The 22,844-nt window shown below is 34.7% G+C and overlaps 1 protein-coding gene across 2 annotated transcripts in view; it reads right to left on the reverse strand.

Annotated features, from left to right (window-relative positions):
• Positions 1-22,844, reverse strand: part of RPTOR (regulatory associated protein of MTOR complex 1) — a 547,237-nt gene that overhangs the window by 192,428 nt on the left and 331,965 nt on the right. For both annotated transcript variants that reach the window (XM_044676205.1, XM_044676204.1), the window contains exons 10-13: positions 18,678-18,753; positions 12,608-12,709; positions 6,441-6,524; positions 4,120-4,230 (exon numbers count right to left, since the gene is read on the reverse strand). In XM_044676205.1, coding sequence (XP_044532140.1) covers positions 4,120-4,230; positions 6,441-6,524; positions 12,608-12,709; positions 18,678-18,753 — 373 coding nt within the window. The remainder of the gene's footprint in view (positions 1-4,119; positions 4,231-6,440; positions 6,525-12,607; positions 12,710-18,677; positions 18,754-22,844) is intronic.

Consider the following 22,844-nt stretch of genomic DNA (forward strand, 5'->3'; position numbering starts at 1 on the left):
TGGCAGGCATCAAAATTTCAAATCACACAAAGCTGGCAGAGATGATATACATTGTATTACAGAACAAGAATACAAGATCCTGACCCTTCAACAGTGGGCTAAAGCTAACACAATGGAATTTAATAGGGATAAATGTAAAGTCTTATACTGGGGTTAAAAAAAACAAACCAGTCACATAATTAAGGAAGGAGATGTGGATAGAAATAGGCTTGTATTCAATATCAGTCAGCAATGTGAAACAACCACTAAAGTATCTTGTATTCTTAGGCCATATTAGTAGAAGCATAAAGGCCAGGATGGCCAATGGAGGAGCAGTGCACTGCACTTCTTTGGTCACCTGATATCAAAGGGACTATATTTAGTTCTGGGTGCCAAAGTTCAGAAGAGACATTTCCTACTTGGAAATGTCCATGAAGCCATGATCAAGATAGTAAAAGGATTAAAAACCATTCCTTGAGAGGACTGGCTAAAAGAACTGGGAATGATTAAAATGGAGTTTTGGTTTAAGCATAGTTGTCAAGTGTTCAAAGAGTTGTCATGTGGAAGAGTCATAATGATATACATTGCTTGACTGTGAATGACAGAACTAGAAACAATATGGGGAAAGGCATGGAGAGGTAGATTTTGTCTGAAAATTGAATGAATGGGGGTAGTAGTTTCCTTTAAGCACAAAATAAGTGTCTACTTTCTTGGAATGTTTTAGAAATTTGATGTTTCTTAGGTTTTTAAGGCTCATTAACTTGGCTCTCTCAGGTCAGAAACTGAGGATCATCTTTGGCTCCTCCTCTTGCTTCAAGATTCTTCCCCCTTACACAGCTATAGTCTTGTGAAGTAACTTTTAAGACAACTATACCACGGATGAGGAGAATATGTAAGTTGTCTCCTAGAGCCTGAAAGAGTTCTCAGCACAAAGGGCAGGCATTAGTAGTCAGGGAAGAAGAGGCAGGGTGAGGGAGGACAGTGAGAGACTTCTTAAGTTGAAAAAAATTTACATATTTACCTAGGACTATCTTTTGGGGGAAAAATGTATTTAATGTAAAAAACATTAGATTCAAAGTTCTATGTGTAATGGGGATATCATGACCCCCTCTCTCTATACTACATATGCCATTTCAGCCACTTAATCCTATAAAATGAGGAAAATATATGTAGAACTTTCTTCACAGGGTTAATATGTGGATTGAAAGAGATATCACACATATACTATAAAATAACATATAAAGTCAATTAATATTAGTTTTGTCACACTTTCTGTTAACACTGTTACCAACCAAATTTAGGGCTGTACATTTGATTTAGACTACTAAAGTACCTCTTAGCTGTAAGATTTACATCAATACCCAATAATTCCAAGTATTATATTTTATAAGATTTATTAATAATCACATGAAGTAGGAAAACTACAAGAACAAAAGTAAAAGCCTGAGTAAAGACACGTGAGAAAAATTCTCCTGTCTGGGACCCCACCTCTACAAACCACGATCAAGGGAGAAGAGTGAGAGGTGGGGCTACACAAAACTTATATTCTCCTTATATTAGCATGTAATGTGAGAAGGAACATGGGAAGCTGGGTAAGAGTGTTCTTGGGGAGCAAATTTCTAATTATACATAATTATTCTTATCAGCTCTCTTCCCTCACTTCAATCTAGTATACACACCATACCCAGGTTATTCTTTTCCTACAATTTTGAATTACTTCAATTTTCAGCTCAAAAACTGCCAAGGATTCCCATGGCCTACAAATCATCTAAGTTCCTTAACAAGTATTCAAGACCCTCAATGCTATATCTGATCCTGACCTATTTTCTATGCCTTACTCCTTGTGCTCTAGCCAAAATATAATTTTCAGTAGTCACTCAATTGTTCTTCAAATTTGCCTCACACTTTAATCCCCTCTGTGGCATTCATTGCTAATGATATTCCCTTTTACTTGAAATTCAAAACCCAAGTATCCATGAAGGACCAGGTTAATTCAATTCTCTTTGCAGAACCATTCCTGATTTCTGACTACATATTTTATTATTCTCTATTGTTTGTACCTTTGGCTTATGTGTAATTGCTTGTGCATTTACTTTATCTTCAACTAACATAACTTACTTGAAGATGGAAAACATTAATCATATTTCTATCAGATACAGTGTCATGCACAATAATGGGTACTTAGAGTTTCTCTTCTTCTAATTGCCTTTCCCAAAGAAAAAAAAGCTAAAGAAAACCAACCAACATAATGACCATGTATGAAAGTATATGTAACATTTTGTATTCTTCCCTCACAACTCTAAAGAAAGAAAAAGGCAATTTCATCAGTCAAGATTGGTCATGACATTTACAGAGACTGAATTTCTTAAATAGTACTTTTTGTACTTATTATTTTTGTTCCCTTTATGATATTTTCCTTGTTCCATTTATTTTGCTCTGAAACAACTCATGCCAGTTTTCCTATGCCTATCTGAATTTCTCATACTCATCAATTCATTCAGCACTTTAATATAATTTTTTATTTATAGGGCACATTTTCACCAGCAATTTCCCCATCAGGTGCATTCACTTTGTTTCCAGGTCTTTGCTACCACAAAAAATGTTGCTATGAACATTTTGTCATATATAGGAACTTTCTCTATCTTTGCCTTTCTTGAATTATTGGCTGAGCTAAATGAATATATGTAATATATATTGGGATGATTTTTGAATATAGATTTTTATAATTATTACTTTTTTTTAACATCACCTAAATGCATCCCACCATTATATCTCTCCCATTCCCTTATAAGAAATAACTTTTTAAAGAAAAAAATTATTAAAAAAGATATAAAGAGATCCAATAAAAACAAAAAATCTTACAACACTGAAAAACTATGGTATTATTTACTAATCTTTTTAAAGAGACAAGAGAGTTGTCTTCTCAGTATCTCTTCTTTGTGGACAAATTTCCCTTGGAAAAATATCAAATTATCTGTGGACAAATTATCTCTTCTTTGTGGCCATATTTGTTTTCTATAATTTCATAGCTTTCAGATTTTGTTGCTTTGTGGTGGTTGTTTCAGGGAAATTTAGAAGATTTAGATGAACTGATATAAAGTGAAATAGGCAGAGCTAAGAAAAACATTTTTTTAATGGTCACTAAAATATAAAGTAAGATCAACCACCAAAAACCAAAACTGAATGGAATGTATAGGGCAGTATATGAATTTAGAGAATGAAGAAATGTTTGAAGAAGCAGTAAAACAATTAGAAATGTGAGACTCAAGATGCAGGAAAAAATAGTGCTATAAATATAGACTGAGAAGTCACATAGGATCTCCTGAACTCTCTGAAACATAGAGGATAAACAAAAAATAACTATTAGACACTAAACTCTGGGGCAAGCCCACAAATACTGTGAAATGGGAACTACCTCACTGAAAGAGGCGGAAGAGTAGGAGGTGAAAAAAAAAAAGGGCAGTGTCAGAAAAGAGTTCCAAGAAGGAGAGAGTGATCAATAGAATAGATAATTATAGAGAGGTCAAGGAGAATGAAAACTGAGAATAAGAGAGGAGGTCATAATTTCCCTTCAAGAATATATTTTTGTACATATTACATGAAAGCACTGGTATAACTTATATGAGCCTCAGGAAAGGGAGAGTGAGGGAAGAAGAGAATCTGAATTGCAAAATGTCAGAAAACAATTGTCAAAATTGTTTCTATATCCAAGGAAGAAATAAAATTCAATTAAGACTCATTTTTTTTTTTTTTACTTCAAGAGAGAGAAGACAAATGTTTATAGATGAAAAAGAAGAGAAGAAAGAAATACTGGAAGAACTGGGAGAAAGAAAGATCGAAAATGAAAGGGAGAGAATGGATAGATAACTACTAGTGTAAAGCTTTAAAGGGAGTTGGGAAAGGATAGGATGAAAACTATGGAAAAGGTAGAAGACAATAGTAGTAACTACAAGAGAAACCAATGTTTGGACATTTAAAAAATGCAAAAAAAAGTCTACTAGGCTGTTTTCAGCCTTTGTATCTGACAATGTTTAGGGGGAAGAAGCTTAAGGTGAAAAAATAAAAAGCTAGTCAAATCCGAGGAAAATATAAACGTTAACTAAAACACATTATGGATCAAAGAAAGATGAGACTACTTACACTGTCCACAGCTAGAATTTTAGCCCATATGAAAACAAGAAGTGGCCTCAGCTCTCTGGCTGAACTCTGAAGCAGTTTTAGCACATAAGGGAAGATGCCAACTGACAAAGCCTAGGGAGAAAAAAAAAGGAAAAAGAAAATTAAAAATTACCAATGATCTCACTATAGATTTTGTATAGGAAGTGAGTGGCACAGGTGGCAGACCTGCAGAACTCTGGGACACAGATGCAACATTATTTTTAGCACATGTGGGAAATATGATCAGAATGAATATTTCTGATTTATAGTGAAGAGGGATTTCCTCCAGATTTATTCATCTCTGATTTAATCCCTTAAAGTTGCCAGGTATTTTGAGACTCATCTGGTCTACAGAGACCCATCTGGTGGCAGCTTTTCCTCATTATAGTGAATACAGATTTGTGCCTGAAAACGCTGCTCTCCATCTTCAAATAAGGCTGTTGGCTCTGAGTGCATACGTGCATATACACACCCACCACATGCCACAGGCCACATACACACACACACACACACAGTCTTCTGAACTATCTATAAGCATGTAAAGTATTCTAGTAGGCCACTATTTCCCACCTTTTGCCAATTTTACATGATAATACACATGCACATATTTGAGAACAACCTAGAATGGACCATATTGCTGGGATGAGAGAACTTGATGTTTAGTTAACATGAAAACAGGGGAGAGCTTTTGGCCCCCACAGAGGCTTGATACCTCTCAGAATTTCAGTCAGGATACTCTCTTGTGGGGAGCCCCTTAACTAAAAAAAATGCAGAGGAAATGGGAGAGAGTGCATGTGCCACAGTGTGCAGAACATTTATGAGTTTATTTTTAATTGTGCAAGGCTTTGCTGTCATCTTATATTATCAGAGGACAAAAACAATATAAAAAGCAAAACAAAAATCCTAAACCTGAAACAACTTGTTTGTAGAACAAAGCCATTCCTTCAACACAAAAGAAATGCCCTGTGTAAGCAAGGCAAATGACAACACAATGAGTTGAAGCCTTAGATTCAAATACTGTAAGGGGTGAAGGTGAGGTGGAAGGCATTTGACTACTCCTATGCCTATTTACACATAGTTCAGTATTTCTATCTGTAGTGATTTGTAACTTATTGGGCATTGTCAGAGAAGGAGTTTTTACCCATATAAATGTATATTCCAGATATGGAAATGAAGCAGATCCCTTCTCATCCTAACACTAATTTTATGTTTAATAATTTAGGGTGGAAATCTTTTTTTTTTTAAACCCTTAACTTCTGTGTATTGGCTCCTTGGTGGAAGAGTGGTAAGGGTGGGCAATGGGGGTCAAGTGACTTGCCCAGGGTCACACAGCTGGGAAGTGTCTGAGGCCGGATTTGAACCTAGGACCTCCTGTCTCTAGGCCTGACTCTCAATCCACTGAGCTACCCAGGTGCCCTAGGGTGGAAATCTTTGTAAAATGTATTATTAGATACATCCCTGTCTTTTTATTCTGACAACATCGAAAATAATGAAATTCAATGACTTAGGTTTATCATTATGAATATCAATGATAATATTGGGTTATGTAATACAGCAATACTCTGTGAGACTATCAAAATATGTAGGAAAGGTTGCTCCTATACTAAATGGCCTGAAACTACTATGCTATTTGAATTCCTACCCACTTTTTATAATTTTGTAGTATCTTCCCTTGATGTAAGCTGTCATTTCTTATTACTGCCAATCTCTTTATAGTGCTTCCCTCTTCCCCTGCCCTAATTTATCCTTAATCTTCTGTGGTTAGGAAACCAGATAACCAAGCTTGTCACTGGGTCTAAATTCAGAGCAAATAGGCTCAGAGTAAGCACCTGAGTGTCTTTTCTATTAGTGAAATGCTAGGCTATAATTCATGGACTTTATTACATCTAATTTGGCTGCTCAGAGGCCTTTTTTTGCTTACTTCCGGGTTCTTGGCTGTGTTCCGGATAGCTGAGATTGCCGGATAATGGACCTCCAGATAAGTGAGTAAGGTGTTACTGTACTTTCTTTTCTGCAAAGGCTATGGCTAGGTGCAATCTCAGATGGAAGAAGAGGGATAAAAAGTGAATAATGGTAGTTGCTTTGGCCCATCGAGAAGACATTTCAAGTACATTTGGCAGTTTCCAGATCCTACTGAATACAGCCAGATTTGAAATTTAACTTAGGGACATAAGGCTGTGGTCAGTTTTGAGGCATTTAGTAAGCTCACAAAAGATTTCCCATTCCCTTCATGCAACAATGACTTATTGTACACAGTCTAAAGGTTCTTTTCCCTTCTGTGAGCTAATGCAACAAGTACACACCAGGCTCACTGCCCAGGGGCCCAAGTCTAAAAACCTTCCCAGTAAGTCGAGAGCTCTCAACCGATGAACTTGGCTTAACAGCACCTATAGAAAGAGGAAGAAAGAAATATTATTGCAAAGCCTCATAAGTATAAACCCTGAAAAAATATCCCCAATCCCCAATATGCACCTATGGAAAAGGCAGAAATTTTAAACCACTAAATGATTTCAATGGATGAGAAAGAATTTCAGCACATCTACTCTGGACACAAGCCACTTTTCCCAGAATGTACAACTAATTCTGCTACTTCCCATCCCACTCAATTTTAACGCAGAGCTGCACTATATATTGACTAAAATTTGCATTTTTTAAAGCTCATAGCTAAAAGGATATGTAATTACCTCTCAAATATTTTGGATTATTGTTCTTACTAGAGACTGTTATATTTAACATTCTGATATTTTGAATAACATGGATTTGATAGCTCCAGGTGAATCTGGGAGTGGCAGTTTCCTGATTCCCATGTTTGAGAAAATGAGAGGGTCTAGTCACAGTTAGAGGATCACAGCAATTTATAAACATCAGATTTTATACATGATGCTCACAAAGATCAGTTATATTCTCTCACTCATCCTATTTCTTAAACATGTCTAAATAAGAAGAAAAAATTGTTTTTCCTTGCTAAAGTATTGTAAAGGTACTTGAAAACGGAAGAAATAAACTCAATAAACCTCATTATGAAAACTTTGTTTTCAATAGTGAAGAGTGAGATTAGAAAGGCTGCATGGAATGATAGAAAGAGAACAGGTCATTAAGGTAGGATGCCACAACTGACTGACATTATGTTTCCTCATATGTAATTTTGGGATGACATAATTCCTTTACAGGGTTATTGTGAGGATCAAATGAGATAAAGCACATAAAAGGCTTTGCAAAGCTAAAAGTACTTTATACGGGTGATCTATTAGAATTAAGTGATACAAATATCCAGAAGAGGAGGCCTTCAATATCATTTTAAAATATAAAGAGGCTAATTCACAGAACAATTCAAAACAAAAATAGTACTTTATTAAATTAAGTTTCCTACTAGAAAGTTTTCTTTGTGTTCACTTAATGAACAATAGAAGAAACAGTTTGGAGTAATGGAAAGAGTATTTGGTTTAGAGGCAGTGGATCTGAGTTCTAAAACTAGTTTGATAGTAAAAACCTGTGTGAAAGAGGGCAATTCTCTTAAAGAGTCCCTGGGCTTTAGTTTTCTTATCTGGAAATTAAGGGGATAAACTAGGTATTCTCAAGGGTCCATTTAACATATGGCCTAAATATACAGCTAGATTTCATGATGCAATTCAATATCATTTGTTGTTTCTGCCTTGTATTGCTGACTTAGTTGATCTTGGCTGGTACAGAATTTAAAAAAAATTAATACTAGTACTCTGATGCGTTATTTCAATAACTTTTCTCCTCTGGCAATCTAAAGTAAAGCCATACTTGTTTTTGGCAGTGGTTCATTAAGGAACATTAGCCTGGAATGATGACATTGGAAAGGAGAACAAGAATACCCTATTAGAGAAAAGTAGAAGACAACAACACTATTTTTACTTTAAACTTATATATATCATAAAATTGTAAAAGAGGATAAAATGATGCAAATGACACTGACCAGAGTCACTTCATAAAATGCTCACATTTATTTTACCAACTAAAGATTTTGAATTAAGGTAGAGTTCTGCAGTATTAAATAGTTATCACAAGAAAAATTTCTTTCCTTTATCAGAGAAAAATAGAGAGAATTTCTTATCTTCCTCATTCCTATCAATCCTTCACAAATATTACACTCAAAACAAATTGGGACAGTAAAATGGGAAGCAATTTGTGTTGTTTCATTCTAAAGTTAAAAACAACCCTGCCGATATATGACTTACACAATAAACCTCCAGAGAAAACAATTGATGAATATACAAATATGAAAATCAAAATGATTTTTAAGAAAAATAAATGCAAATTTGCCCGTTATTTGGGTTCAAAAAATAAATGGCAAGATACTAGATAATGAAAAGGCTGGATAGTAATTCACGTGAAAAGGGAATTGTGGGATTTAATGAAATACAAGCTCAAAATGAGTTAATTATATGATATAGAAATCATTAAAGCTAATCAATCAACAATCATTTATTAAGTACAGACTATGTAATACAAATTTAAAAGTGAGACTAATCCTTTCCCAAAAAGCTCAAATTCTGCTGAGTGAAAAGGGAGGGATTTTATCACTTTCTTTGGTTACAGTGGGAGGAAAAAGTCCAGAAAGAGGAAGGTGAAGCTTCTACTACACTATGTCGAGGCTACAGCTGGAGAGTTCTATTTAGTTTTGGAAGCCATATTTTAAGATGGATACATATATCTGATTGTGTCCAGAGGCCAAATAGGTAGAGTAGAGTCTGGAGCCTAACATAACAGAACAGACAGAGAATTGGAGTTGCTTAGATTAGAGGAGAAAAATACATAAGATACTTCAAGTATTTGACAATCTGTTATATGGAAGGACTAGAAGTATTTTATTTGAAAAACAAGCAATAAATGGAAGCTGGAGGGAGACATATTTAGGATTGATAGAAGGAATAAATTCCTCCAAATAAGAACCATCCAAAAGTGTAGCAGAATGGGGGAGGGCAGAAAGGTTACCTTTAGAGGCACTTTCCCCCTCACTAAAGGTTTTCAAAGGAGTATCTAGATGTCCATTTGCAGCTGATTTCATATTTCATACAAGAGGTTCTTGAATAAGTATATATTGTACCAAATGGCCTTCAAGAATCCTAGCCAGCAAGCAGAAGGGGAAAAAACTTCAAACTTTGTTTCATATAGACTTATGGGGTGATATGGTAATTTTTACATGAGGGGCAGTGAAGTACCTGTACATTACAAGGATATGTTTTAAAGTTGTTGACTGACCCAGGGCAGTTGGATGATTTTGCCTTTGCCTTTAGGGGTAAGATAAAAGGAAATTTTTTTCTACCATAAGAAAAGAAAAGGAGATTTAAAAATGAACAAGTCTTTGAATTAAAAGTTCTCTTTCTCCTGAGTAATATTTAAAGAACTGCCAACTACAGGTGGATAATTTATAGATAGTAGGGTCTAGACTTTGGCATTAATAATAATTTTCAAGATAATGTATGCTAGAAAAAAAGGTCAATGAGGGCAGCTAAAATTTTATAGGGTAGCAATGAATGAAAAAAAAAAGTACTTCTGTGCATCTTTTCTTGCCTAATATGTGAGTGGAATATACTTTAATACCATACATCTGTGCTGGGAAAGTCCTTAGCAAAAATTAAGAATCTTCTGTCTATGCTAGTTTTATAGAACTACACTGAAAACTGTAGACAAATGGCAGCCTCTGCACTGATTTGGACTGCCCAAAGGGCAGTCCCTAGTTCTTGATTTGTTACTTATTGTCACATGTGGGTAACTCATCTCCCCTCCCTACTAAGGGAGGTGGGGATGATATCATCTCTATGACTATGAATGGGCTGGAGCTAATTCTATTTACACAAAAGACACAAACCAAAAAAAAAAAACACAATTTCTTTTATTTTATAGAGGTGTTTTTCCTTATTTTGGCAGCAGGATATTGGCTCTGTTAGGTCTTCTTCCCTGAGGGATGTGGATTGTAAATGGAACACTTAAAAAAAGTCAATAAAAAGTGATTTACAAAAGTATTCTCTAGGTTTGGTCCCTAGAAGAATCAAGCTTAACATGTTTGGCCTTTGTGATATAAAAGTTAAGGTTTACTATACCATAGCAGCAGGAACAACTAGAAGATTATCATGCTGTTTCTGGATAGAAAGACATAGCTTCTTAGAATGGAAGTCTGTAACTAATGATTCAAGAGGGATTGGATAATGTATCACCCTTTTTGGATCCTTTCCTTTTGCTTTCTTTACAATTTATTCAAATAACTAACATTAACTACATGTCCAAAAATGGGCTAGGTCAGCATTGGTGAATGTTTTCGAGTTCACATGCCCAAATTTCAACTTCAAGCTGCCTGTGAGCCCCCCACATTACCCCAGAGAGTGGAGGGAGGAAGTGCTCAGTTTGGGTGGCTAGAGAGAGGGTGGGGCATGCAAAAAATGTCCTTGGGCACCAGTAAGAAGGGGAACGGAGCAGCTCCCCCTGTACTGTCTTGGCACGTGTGCCAATACTTTGTCAGCATTGGGCTAGGCACGAGGAATACAAACACTAAGTATGAATCCCCTACTCTCAAAGAGTTTTAATGATACACATAATTGTGCTATCTTTTATTTAGAGAGATCAGGAAAGTATTTAAAATCTTCAGTGTCTAGCTCTAATCATCCATTCTACTTCATTTCACATTTCACATTCACTTCATACAATTAATGCCCTAGCCAAACTATCTGTTCTATTCTGTCCTCTCTAACCGTCACAAATTCATGCCAGCCATTTACAATGCCTAGAATGATTTCTTTACAACCAATATAACTCTTCTTGCCAAAGATTCTCATCTCAATCTTACCTCCTGAAAACCTTTTTTTATGTTTCAATAAGAAACTTAACTATTTTGAACAGCAAAAAATGACCTCTCTCTCTCTCTCTCTCTCTCAAATTTTCCTTATGTTATTTTTTTTGTACTCTCTCTCTGTGTTGTTCTTACTCTCTGTCTCCGTTTCTCTCTCACCAATAACATAGTCTACCTTTTAATAAGCTTAAATGAATAGAATTTTAGCTCCTTGAATGTAAGGCTTGAGTAATTTTTCCTCTTTGTACTACTAGCACATCAACTAGCACATCAGAAAAATATACATATACACACACTTACATACTGCATTTCTAATCAAAATAAATAGTTCTATTTAATGTTTATATTTGTGCATTATATTTACACTGACCCTTTCTTCTCTTGTCTCGTCATGGGAGATTCCTGAAGGAGGCTGCTGTACCAGAGGAAATTTCAGCTCTGTTGCAAAGTTAATTATGAATAAAACCTGCAGTTGCCAGCTAATATTATGATACAACATAGACTAAATTCTATAGAGAATACCTGCCAACTTTCACTGTAAGGACAGAGATAAACTGTTCATCTATTTTTCAAAAGTCCACTCAGATATAAAGCCACTGAGAAATCAATCTTTGATCTAGTAAAGTCTGATGGTCCTGCCCTTCGCAATGCAATTAGTAGCATTTATTAGAGAAAATATAATTCTATCTATTAAGAATGAAGTGAAACAAATGTCCTTGGAAAGGATAATAAACCAGTTCCTGTCTCACAATAGGCAAAAGAACCAAATCACTGTACTTCTAGAAAGGCACTGATCTTACTCTGGCAACTATTATTTTTTTTGGCCATGATAAACACATTTTATAAATGGGACTTTTTCTCTCAGGCATCTAACCTAAAAAGAGATGGAGACCCAAGAATAACCCTACTGAATAGAAGGAAAGAAAAACCAAAAATGAAGGAAGAAACAAACAAACGAACGAAGGGTTAAAAAAAAAAAGTTGTGTCCTAAAGTAAATGACTAGATACAAGTGTATTTTGGGGAAACACATAAGATATGAAGGATATTCTTTGTAACCACTATAACATGCCTTTTTGCCAAAAAAGATGCTGGACACATTTCTAGGCGAAGTATATGTTTCTGAGCTAATAATAAGCCAAAAGGTATCGTTTCCCTCTTATTTACCTCTTACATATCATTCAAAGTTGTTTATAGTACAAAAACTAAGGAGGAGGCAATACAGCCATAGGCTATATTAAAAGATATTTATTTGCTTCAGCACAATTTCAAGTCAATGCTCATTGCGAAAAGGACTGTGTATAGGATGGGGTGGGAGTTTAGGGTGGGGAGAATTTGATGCTTTAGCACAGGCTAATGGGCAACCCGAATAAGTATTTAATTAGGGGTATGGTGACATTCTATACTTTTATCAAGAAAGTCCTCCAGGAATATACAAACAAGTAGTTCTAATTACTCTTGAAGGAATTAATATAATTAATTTATCCAAATACCATCTGGCCCAGAGTATAGCAATCAGCAGCCATGTATTTCACATACCCCATACTACTTCACAAAAACAAGACCATAGAGCTTAGGGCTGTGAGTTTCTCTTGCCTTTCCTCCTTTATTTCCTCTGGGATCTGACCAGTCAAACTATGTAAACCAAGAAAATTTACCTGCAAGACTATGGGAAGTTGTTCTGGTGGATTCCTGTTTTCTACTCCCATTGTGAGCCACACCTGGAATGCTGTCAATTGCTCAGCAAAGAATGGGCTGTGCTGTGGGATAAAACAGAAGCAGTAGTGAATTTACTCTTCTTTTTCATGTATAACATAAATACTTTTATGTGTACCTCAAATACAAATGAGATAGTGAGTTTGCTGGTAATGAATCTTTCCATATATGTACTTTTAAATTATTTTCCTCCCATAGAGGATGGAAAATTATTCAGACTGCTTGTATTAAATCACTTAGGAGAAAAATTAATACAGACAATAAAAGGTTGGGGCTTAGGAGAACATAATCCTTGGTTATAAGGGAAGAACACTCGGCCATTTTTTAAATATATTTTCTTCATGGAGACCAAGTAACAACTGATTTCTTTCTTATATATCCAGTTTTTCTTATACACAGTTCTTTCTGAGACAAAGTGAAACTATCAGTATGAATGAAAAATGGACCTTTTTTCTTTTGCTAAAGTACTTTGAAGCTTTCCTAGAAAAATAAATGGTAGATCATTTCAGGACTGTATATTTGAAAAAGAGAGATAAAATTATCTTACCTATTATAAAAAGAAAATATAAACCAAAAATAGTTAATGATAATGATTTCTATTTGTAGTTCTTAAAATCCCAAGAGTGTGGGCAATGTGTGAGGGCCTGACTCATAATCTTAGGGAGTCATGGTCCCAAGAGATCTACTAGAGCAAAATGAGCATTGAGGATTCTATTTAATATTTTTAAAAGAATAACTTGAGGGTCAGAACAGAAAGTTCCTATGTATACCAAAACAGTCACAATAGCAATTTATTGGTGGTTTCAAAGAGCTGAAAAAAAGAGATGCTTGGTGATTGAAGATGATAAGTAAATTGTAATGGCTAAGTAAATTGTGGTTTATTAATGTAATGAGGTTGCACAAATGCTGTAAGAAAGAATGAAAATGAAAAATTCAGAGAAGATAGGAAAAACATATAAATTGGTGCTGAGTAAAATAAGCAAAATGTTAAAAACAATATACAAAATGCTTTCAATAATATTAATGGAAATAAAAAGAAAAAATGTCATTCTAATTACCCAGCTTGGAGCCAGAGAAACAACAACAAAATATATCTCCTTCACTTCTTTGCAAAGGTGGGTGTGGAACAGTGCATATATTGTCAGATTCAGGCGATGTGTTGGTTAGTTTTGTGAACTGCTTCTTTTTCAATTTCTTTGTTGTGAGAGATGGCTCTCTGGTTAGGAGAAGAAGAGGGATCCATTTGGAAATGAAGGTGATGTAAAAACAGATGAGAAAAAAACAGAAAATGAAAGATGAAAAATGAAAAAAAAGGTGTTGGTATTTAAAAAATGTAAGGATTAATATTGATGGGAAGTTACTCAAAATATAGTTAATCATATTTGAAAGGCAATTTGTGATTATGGGAAGATAAATGCTTAACAGTGGTTTTTCATACTTAGTATAAGCTACTCATAAATTGGTTTTTAAAAAGAAATTAGAAAGTGGATATTCCCTGAAATAGTTACTATAGGTTAAAAGAAAACTAGCAGACTGGCTTTTAATCAGGTATATTACATAATTAAGTCTCTTTTCTTCCTCCATCAGTCTTGGTCTATGGTTTTTTACTTGCTGTTCCTTTGCTAGTAATGTCCTGTATATGAATATTTTTTTTTAAATTGAGATGTCTTCAACAAGTGAACTAAAAACTTCAAAGAAAGAAAAGGTTTTCACAGTTCTGTGTGACTGAGAGTTTGTCACGTTTCAAAGGCTCAAGAGAAGCTTGAGGTGGTAAGGAAAAGCATCTTTCATGATGAGACAAGCTCTAGACTTTCAGTGACAGAGGTCTAAATACAGCAAACACAATTGGATCACACCAAAGAGTGGGTGTATTCTTCTGGATGGTGTTAAAAGTATGCTTAATAGTATTAAAGAAATCCTGTTTCCAATTTTCTTTGTAAATTGTATGAGGATAGTAAGGGGGATGGAGAAAGGGAGAACTGAGATCAAGTTCTCAAGAAATATTCCTTATTTAATCAACTAAAACAGATATTTTTCATCACTATTATAAGAGAAAGCATCTAAGACTTTTGGGTACTTCATAATCATTCTCATTTGATTATATGTACTAATTTGAGTACATTCATAATCATTGCCAGTTCTGAACCAAAAATATCATATTAGATTACATCTTTCTTCACAGAGGTTTTGTCAAGTATAGGTACCTTACAAATGATGTGTAATGCATTATTTTAAGAAGTGAAGGTGACTAAGAAGCAAAAGTAAATGAAGAGAATTTATATATAGATTTAAAAAATTTGTTTGAGATTCCTGACATACAGATTTGAATCCATTTTTCAGTATGAGGTGGTATAGTGCAGAGTAAAAAGTGATAACCTTGTCAAGAACATCAAGAAAACTAATGAAAAAATGTGAAGGACGATGGCCTAGTGGTATGAGATTTTTTTTTTTAAACCCTTAACTTCTGTGTATTGGCTCCTTGGTGGAAGAGTGGTAAGGGTGGGCAATGGGGGTCACACAGCTGGGAAGTGTCTGAGGCCAGATTTGAACCTAAGACCTTCTGTCTCTAGGCCTGGCTCTCAATCCACTGAGCTACCCACCTGCCCCTGTGGTATGAGACCTTAAACTATATTATAAAGCAGTAATCATCAAAATAATCTGGTACTGGCTACGAAATAGAAGGCTGGATCAATGGAATAGATTAAAGGTAAATGACTTCAGTGACATAGTGTTTGATAAACCCAAAGATCCCAGGTTTTGGGATAAGAGCTCACTATTTGACAAAAACTGCTGGGGAAATTGGGAAAACATTACAGCAAAAATTAGGTTTAGATCAATATCTCACACCCCACGCCAGGATAAGGTCAAAATGGATATATGATTTAAACATAAAGAGTGATATTATAAGTGAATTAGGGGATAGAATAGTTTACCTCTCAGATCTGTGGAGAAGGGAATAATTTATGACGAAACAAGAGATAGAGAACATTATAAGATGTAAAATGAATAATTTGATTATGTTAAATTAAAGATTTCGTACAGACAAAACCAATGCAACCAAGATTAAAAGGGAAGTAACAAAATGGGAAAAATTTTATAACAAATTTCTCTTATAAAGGTCTCATTTCTCAAATTTATAAAGAACTAAGTCAAATTTATAAGAATCCAAGTCATTCCCCAATTGATAAATGGTCAAAAGATATGATTTTTCAGATGAAGAAATCAAAGCTATCAATAATCATATGAAAAAAATGTTCTAAATCACTTTGACTAAAGAAATGCGAATTAAAACAACTATGAGATACCACCGCATACTTATCAGATTGGCTAATATAACAGAAAAGGAAAATGATAAATGTTGGAGGGGATCTGGCAAAATTGGGACACTAATGCATTGCTGGTGGAGTTGTGAACTGATTCAACCATTCTGGAAAGCAATTTGGAATTATGCCCAAAGGGCTATAAAAGAATTATTGATCCAATAATACCACTACTTGGTCAATATCCCAAAGAGATTTTAAAAAATGAGAAAGGACCTATTTGTACAAAAAATATTTATAGTTGCTCTCTTTGTGTTGGCAAAGAATTGGAAATTAAAAAGATGTTCCTTAATTGGGGAATGGTTGAACAAATTGTGGTACATGATTGTGATGGTATACTACTGTGCTATAAAGAATGATGGACAGGATTTCAGAAAGAACTGGAAAGACATACATGAACTGATGCAGAGCAAAATAAGCAGAATCAGGAAAACATTATACATCGTAACAGCAATATTGTGGAATGATCAAATGTGATAGGCTTTGATTTTAATAACAATGAAGTGATCCAGAAAAATTCTGAGGGATTTATGAAAAAGAAAGCTATCCACCTCTAGAGAAAGAACTATTGGAGTAAGAATGCAAATGGAAGTATATAATTTATCAATTATTTATTTGGGAATGTTTTAGGCTTTTGGTTTTATAAGATTATTCACTTACAAAAATGAATAATGTTTTGTTTTGTTTTTTGTGTTTTGTGTGATAATACATGTATTGCCCAGATTGAATTGCTTGCCAGCTCTGGGAGAGGAGATGGGAGAAGAGAGGGAGGCAATTTGGATCCTATAACTTTGGAAAACTCATTTGGAAATTTGTTATTAAAATAAAAAAATATTTTAAAAAGAGTCCTACACTTGGAGTAAGAAGGCTTGTTTTACTGCTTAGTATCAGTTTTGATCTCTTTATTTTTAAAATAGACATTATAGTATATTCTCTACTAATATATTATTTCCCTGACAAGGTTGTTGTGAGGATGAAATGAGACATTATAAAAATGTTTTGAAAACCTCAGGGCATTATATAAATATGAGCTATTATTAACACCCAGAAAAGCAATTCACTCATCTACTTTGGTGGTACAGATATAGTCCTCCCCATTTTCTATGTCCATTCAATAAAGACCAACATTCATTCTATGCAACATAACTTGGTTATGGAACACTGGCTTAGCCTGATAAATGGATTGCTTAATTTCTGGAAATAGGAAAATGATTTTAATCCTCTCACATCTATTTAATGATAGAGGTCATCGCAAAATATAAAATGTAATCGCCGAAATTGCTTTGTAATAATACATGTAATAATATGTAACATATGCAATAATGCATATAATAATATGTAATAATGACTTTGTAATCAAATAGCTTTGATTATATGAAACTGAAAAGCTTCTGCACAAAAATAATGCACCTAGGATAGAAAAAAGTAGTTGAATGAGAAAAAAAAATTTGAATAGAATCCCTGATAAGGGTTTTGTATATAAGATTCAGATACACACACACACACACACACATACACATACACACACACACACACACACACACTCCCCCCATTCCCCAGTAGATTAAGTGGACATAGTATATGAAAAATAATTCTCAAACAGAAGAACTGCAAAGTGTCCACATATCTACCACTATATGATAGAATGTCCCAGTTCACTAATAATCTGAGAAAATCGAATCATAACAAAAAATGCCCACAGTCAATGCTGGAAGGGTTGTGGAATAACAGGCATATATGATACATTGTTGGTAGATCTTTGAATTGGCGTTATCATTTTGGAAAGCAACTTGAAATTATGGAAATAAAGTAACTAAAATGTCCATACTCTTTGAACCATTACTGAGTTGATAACCCATGGAAGTCATAAATAAGAAAAAAGCCTTCATATATACTTTTTGCAATGGCAAAGTAGAAACAAAGTGGCTACGCATTGATTGGGGAATGGTTAAAGAAACTGCTGAAGTACTTGAATGTAAAGGAAACAAGCTAGATGAACTGATGTGAAGTGAGGTAAGCAGGGCCAAGAAAAGAAGATGCCAATAATGACAACAATGTAAATGGAAAGAATAATCCCAAACAACCTCTTCTCCTCTCCCCAAACACACTCACATTAATAAAATTATAAAGATCAAGTTGGACTCAAATGAAGAGGACACATCCAATGTAGCTCTCCATGAAAGTAAGAGGACTATAGGTATTACACATTGCATATGTTTTTGAATTTTTTCAATGTACTCATCAGTTGTGCTCATTTTTGAAATCTTTTTCTTTTCTTAAATCTTTTTGGCTTTAAACTATTAATACTATCTATTATATTGGATGGCTCTCTAAGGTGGGGCAAGTATACTTAGGATAACTATAATTACATAAAAAATAGAAAACTTCTATTAAAACTTATAGAAAAGCCATAAACAAATGCAAAAAACATACCAGTTAAAAAAGAAAGGAAGGAAGAAAATAAAATAAAGAGTTATTAAGTCAATGATGATGTCTAAAAAAAGCAAAGATATCTAGAATTGCATCTGAGACCTAGAAGAAAAAGGTAAACAACCAATGTATGTACAATTTCTTCACAAAGCAGTGACATTTTTTAAATAGTGCAGTCAGAAAAAGACATGCTCCCATCCAAACAATGAATGGAATGGGGAATGGGAAGGATTTTTTAGTGTTTATATTTATAAGTACTCACTCTAAATGCAGTTCCTTCCTCTATAATGGTTGGCAATTGGGAGAGGCAAATATCAACTGCTAGGTCCCAGGCTTGCCTGAGAAAAGAACAGAGAGAGAAAAACAAATAAGGTTATTTATTATTTCCTTTAGATAATGGGAAAAACTCACCACAAAATGAAAGGTGCTTTGATATAATCTAGAACAAATGTTCTCTTTCCTTGAATATATCTTATGATTTAAGAAGAGGCAAAGGTATGGGAGAAAAAAAATATGACACAATATTTAGGAATGAGATGACAGAGCTTTTTGACTAGTGAAAAGTCCTGAAGATTTGTTCACCATTGTCAGTTTTGGGTAGTTGTTTTTTTGAAGTAAAAAGACAGACTGACTAATCTCAAAGAGGCAAACTTACCAGTTTCTAATGGAAACAGTCTATTTAGACCCTTGGTCAAATAGGATGGAACTTTAAATAAGTGACTCCAGTTTGTTCAAAATGAATTTGTGTGATAATCTGGGGGTTTGGAAATAGTCTGAATTTTTAAAAAAAAACAATAAATGGTAAGTTACTGCAGGCATGTGGACTCCTATCCATTTACTTCCAACCCTGAAAAGAAGACAGAATCATTCTTATCCCTAGAGAAAATCAGAGCAAAACAATTCTTACATAAGGATTTCATTGCTTTAAAAGGGGCCCAAAGATAGAAGGATCAAGCTCCAGGTGGCATAAGGGTGATGTGACAACTTAACTGTGTGCCAGGGTAAGCACCAAGTAGTAACAGGTAGGTGTAGGCAGCACTTACCAACTAATCAGGTAGCTTTAACTGCAACTTTTGCTTCCTAAATAGAAAATGAAGCATTGCTTATTTTTGTTTTAATGATATTAGCTTCTTTTTAAATGAACTTGACTAATTTTGTGATTTAGTTTCTCATTATAGCTTTATTATTGACCAGTACCAGGGCATGACTCAACTTTTTATAACATTACAAATTCTTAAATATACATATACTCCCTAAATGTTGAGTACATTTAAAAAAGAGTTAAGTTTTCACTAAAAACACTGGTCTCCTGAATAAGGCATAAAGTACCATCTATCCAGCCAGCCAGCTAACCATGATTATCATATCTCTTAATCTGGTTTGAGATTAGCATTTCATTTTAACTCACTAAATAATCTTGTGGCTCATACATAAAAATGTTTCACATGATGATTTAATTAGTTCCAAAAACATTAATTCTTAAATAACTCTTGGGATGTAGTGAACCAGATTCTTTGAGTTTTTAGTTATACTCTTTCATATGTTTCTTTGGCAAGCACAGGTAAATAGGTGACATTTAGAAAAAAGGGAAGTAATTTGTAAGTGACCTGGAGGAGTTAATTTACTAGGTGTCTAATTTATGGGAGAAAATAACTAATAAAGTGAAAGAATTTGGATGAATCAGGGCTTGACATTTTCAGCTGTCACATCATAGATGGCAACCAGGTTGAGACAATCGCCTAGTGTCTGGCTGCTTAAACATCTGTTCCTACAACTCAGTTGTATGCTGCCTAGGTATCTTAGAGAAACTTCTCATTCAAACTTTCAACTGATAGGTCAAAATGAACTTCTGGGGCTGTCAAATTGGCGTCCTTCTATGTGCCTGTTCTTTTGGCATTTTAACTTACTTTCTTTATGACTTCAAAAAGTTATTTAACTTCTTTAGGTCTTCCTTTGCTCATCTATAACATTGGTGGGGGGTTAGGGGGTGTGTGTTTGAATATATTTTTCCTAAAGCAATTTCCAGCTCTAAACAGATGATCATATAATTTTACTCATTTCACTCCCTAGTGTGCAAGCCCCATGTAGGAATACAAAAGACTGACTGACAGTGAAGAAGCTAATCTCTGCACATAAAAATATCTCTTAAGCTTATCCTGAATAATAGTGACATCATATTTAGATAAAAAAGTTAATTCTCCATTAGATTGGAAGCTCCTGGAGATAGGAATTGTCCAATATCTTTCTTTTTGAGCTAGCACTTAGAACAGAGCATGGCACCTAATAGGAGTTTATTAAATATTTATTCACTATTATTATTTTATTAGGTTATTCAGAGATAAATCATACAAAAGAAGACTATATGTGACAGACCTGATTTTTATAATAAACATTACCCAAACAAACATCTAGATGAGTATTGCTTTTCTGTGCAAAGTAGTTATTCTCAGTGGCTAGATGCTTATTCCAAAGATATGACTACAGCTAAAAACCTTCTGGAAATAATCCACAGAGCCAGAGGCAATTGTTTGCATAAGAACAATGGATACTTTTATACTAACTAATTACATTTATAAGGTGCAGTAAAGTTGGCAAAACATTGTCTTCAGAAAAATACTAACATGGGAGGTACAAAGATTATTAGTCTCATTTTACAGATGAGAAAACTGGTTCAGAGATATTTGTCTTTGCCCATGATCATAAGCTAATACCTGATATGAGATTTGAACTATCAATCTCCTTACTATATGTCCCACTAATACACTGAGCCTTATTCTGAAAAAGTGACACCAGATATAGATGAAAGGAATTAACTCTCCATTAGAACCTAAAGTCCTTGAGGCAGGAAATATCTTATACCTTTTTTTTTTTTTTTTTATCTATCTAGTGCTTACAATAGTGCATGGCATATAATATGTGCAGAAGTTAATGACCTTTCCTTTTCATTGACAACTGTTATGAGTAAGATTTGATTAGCTAGTTATTAGGTATTGATTATATATTGATTAGGAAGTACCTAGCAGGAAGGAGCTGGAGCTGGGAATTCCAGGTTGGAATGAAGGAGGAGGAAGTCTATCTGTGTTCTGTGTGTGGACTCCATTAGTGGTAGGCAAAAACTGTTGCCAGCCTGGGAGACCTCAGAGCAAAGGACACCTTGCATCCTGTTTTCCCCTGGGATCCTGTGTGGTGTGGCATTTAAGGAAAGAACAAGATCTACAGAGCCAAGAAAAGAGGACAGTGCTTCAAGCAAACCCCTTACTGCTTGGTTCCTGAGACAACTGTAGCTCCTGGCATCCAGATGTCATCAGTGGATTGCAGTGAGAAATCCCAAAGCCACAAAAGCCCCAGCTGTACTCAAGCCTGGCAGGTTCCAGGTTTGAGGCAGAAACCCAGAGACTCCAGTATAGCTCCTTGGGCCCTGTTAGTTAGATAGCTTAAATTAGTGTAGTGAATAAGTCCTTCCCTGTCCCTTTGGGTTTAGCTAATCTAATCTTACTCATAACACCACACACATGTAAGCAGTTGCCAGATTTCTGTTTTTATATTTGCAATATTATTTATATCTGGCTCATATACTTGGCTCATATTTCAGTCATCCTGGTTCAAGCCCTCATCTCTTCTTGCCTCCTTGATCCTGCTATATCCTCTCTACAATATTTCAATATGATAAATACAGAGAGCCATGGAAATACTTAAATAGATTGATGCAGTATGAAGGAAACAGAACCAGAAAGATAAGTGACTACAACAATGTAAACAGAAAGAACAAGAGAGAACCCAAAATAACCGAAAGCGAATATTGCAAAATTACAAAGAAAAAGCCTAGTTCCAAAGAAGAGCTAAAAGAATAAACCTCTCTACTTTCTGGCAGAGATGATATATATATATATGTGTGTGTGTGTATATATGAAATATACATAGTATGAATATTAATTACTACATTTGAAGCTAAAAGTTTCTATACAGTTTGGAAATGCTTAGAAGTTGCCTATTTCATTAAAGGTTCATATTTTTTGAGCATTATATTCAGTTTTTTTGGGTAAGTTCTTGGCTTTAAGTCTGTTGTGAGGGAGCTTAATATTATCTGGTTTGAGAGGGTGCCCTCTTAAAGAATTATCAGGCTCCGATGAAGCTTGAAAAATAGAAGAATTTATTGAGTGAACAGTTGGGAGGCAGGTGCAGGGGAAGGTGAAGAAGTCTGTCTCGAGGGAGGAGTCCAGGATTTTTATACCTTAAAGGAACAGAGACTACATGACCCAGAAAGGAAGCTGGGGAGGGGAACAAACAAGGAGGATTAGGTGACATTCCTGTGTGAGGTGCTTTGTTGTCTGGGGTAGAAGCATAGGTACACATTGTTAATGACATATAGTAGACCCTGTTTATAAAGGAGGATGAGTTGCATTATCTCAGAGAATCTAGTGATGTTTGA

This window comes from Gracilinanus agilis, chromosome 4 (genome assembly GCF_016433145.1).
Source record: "Gracilinanus agilis isolate LMUSP501 chromosome 4, AgileGrace, whole genome shotgun sequence".
In the NCBI taxonomy this organism is placed as follows: domain Eukaryota; kingdom Metazoa; phylum Chordata; class Mammalia; order Didelphimorphia; family Didelphidae; genus Gracilinanus; species Gracilinanus agilis.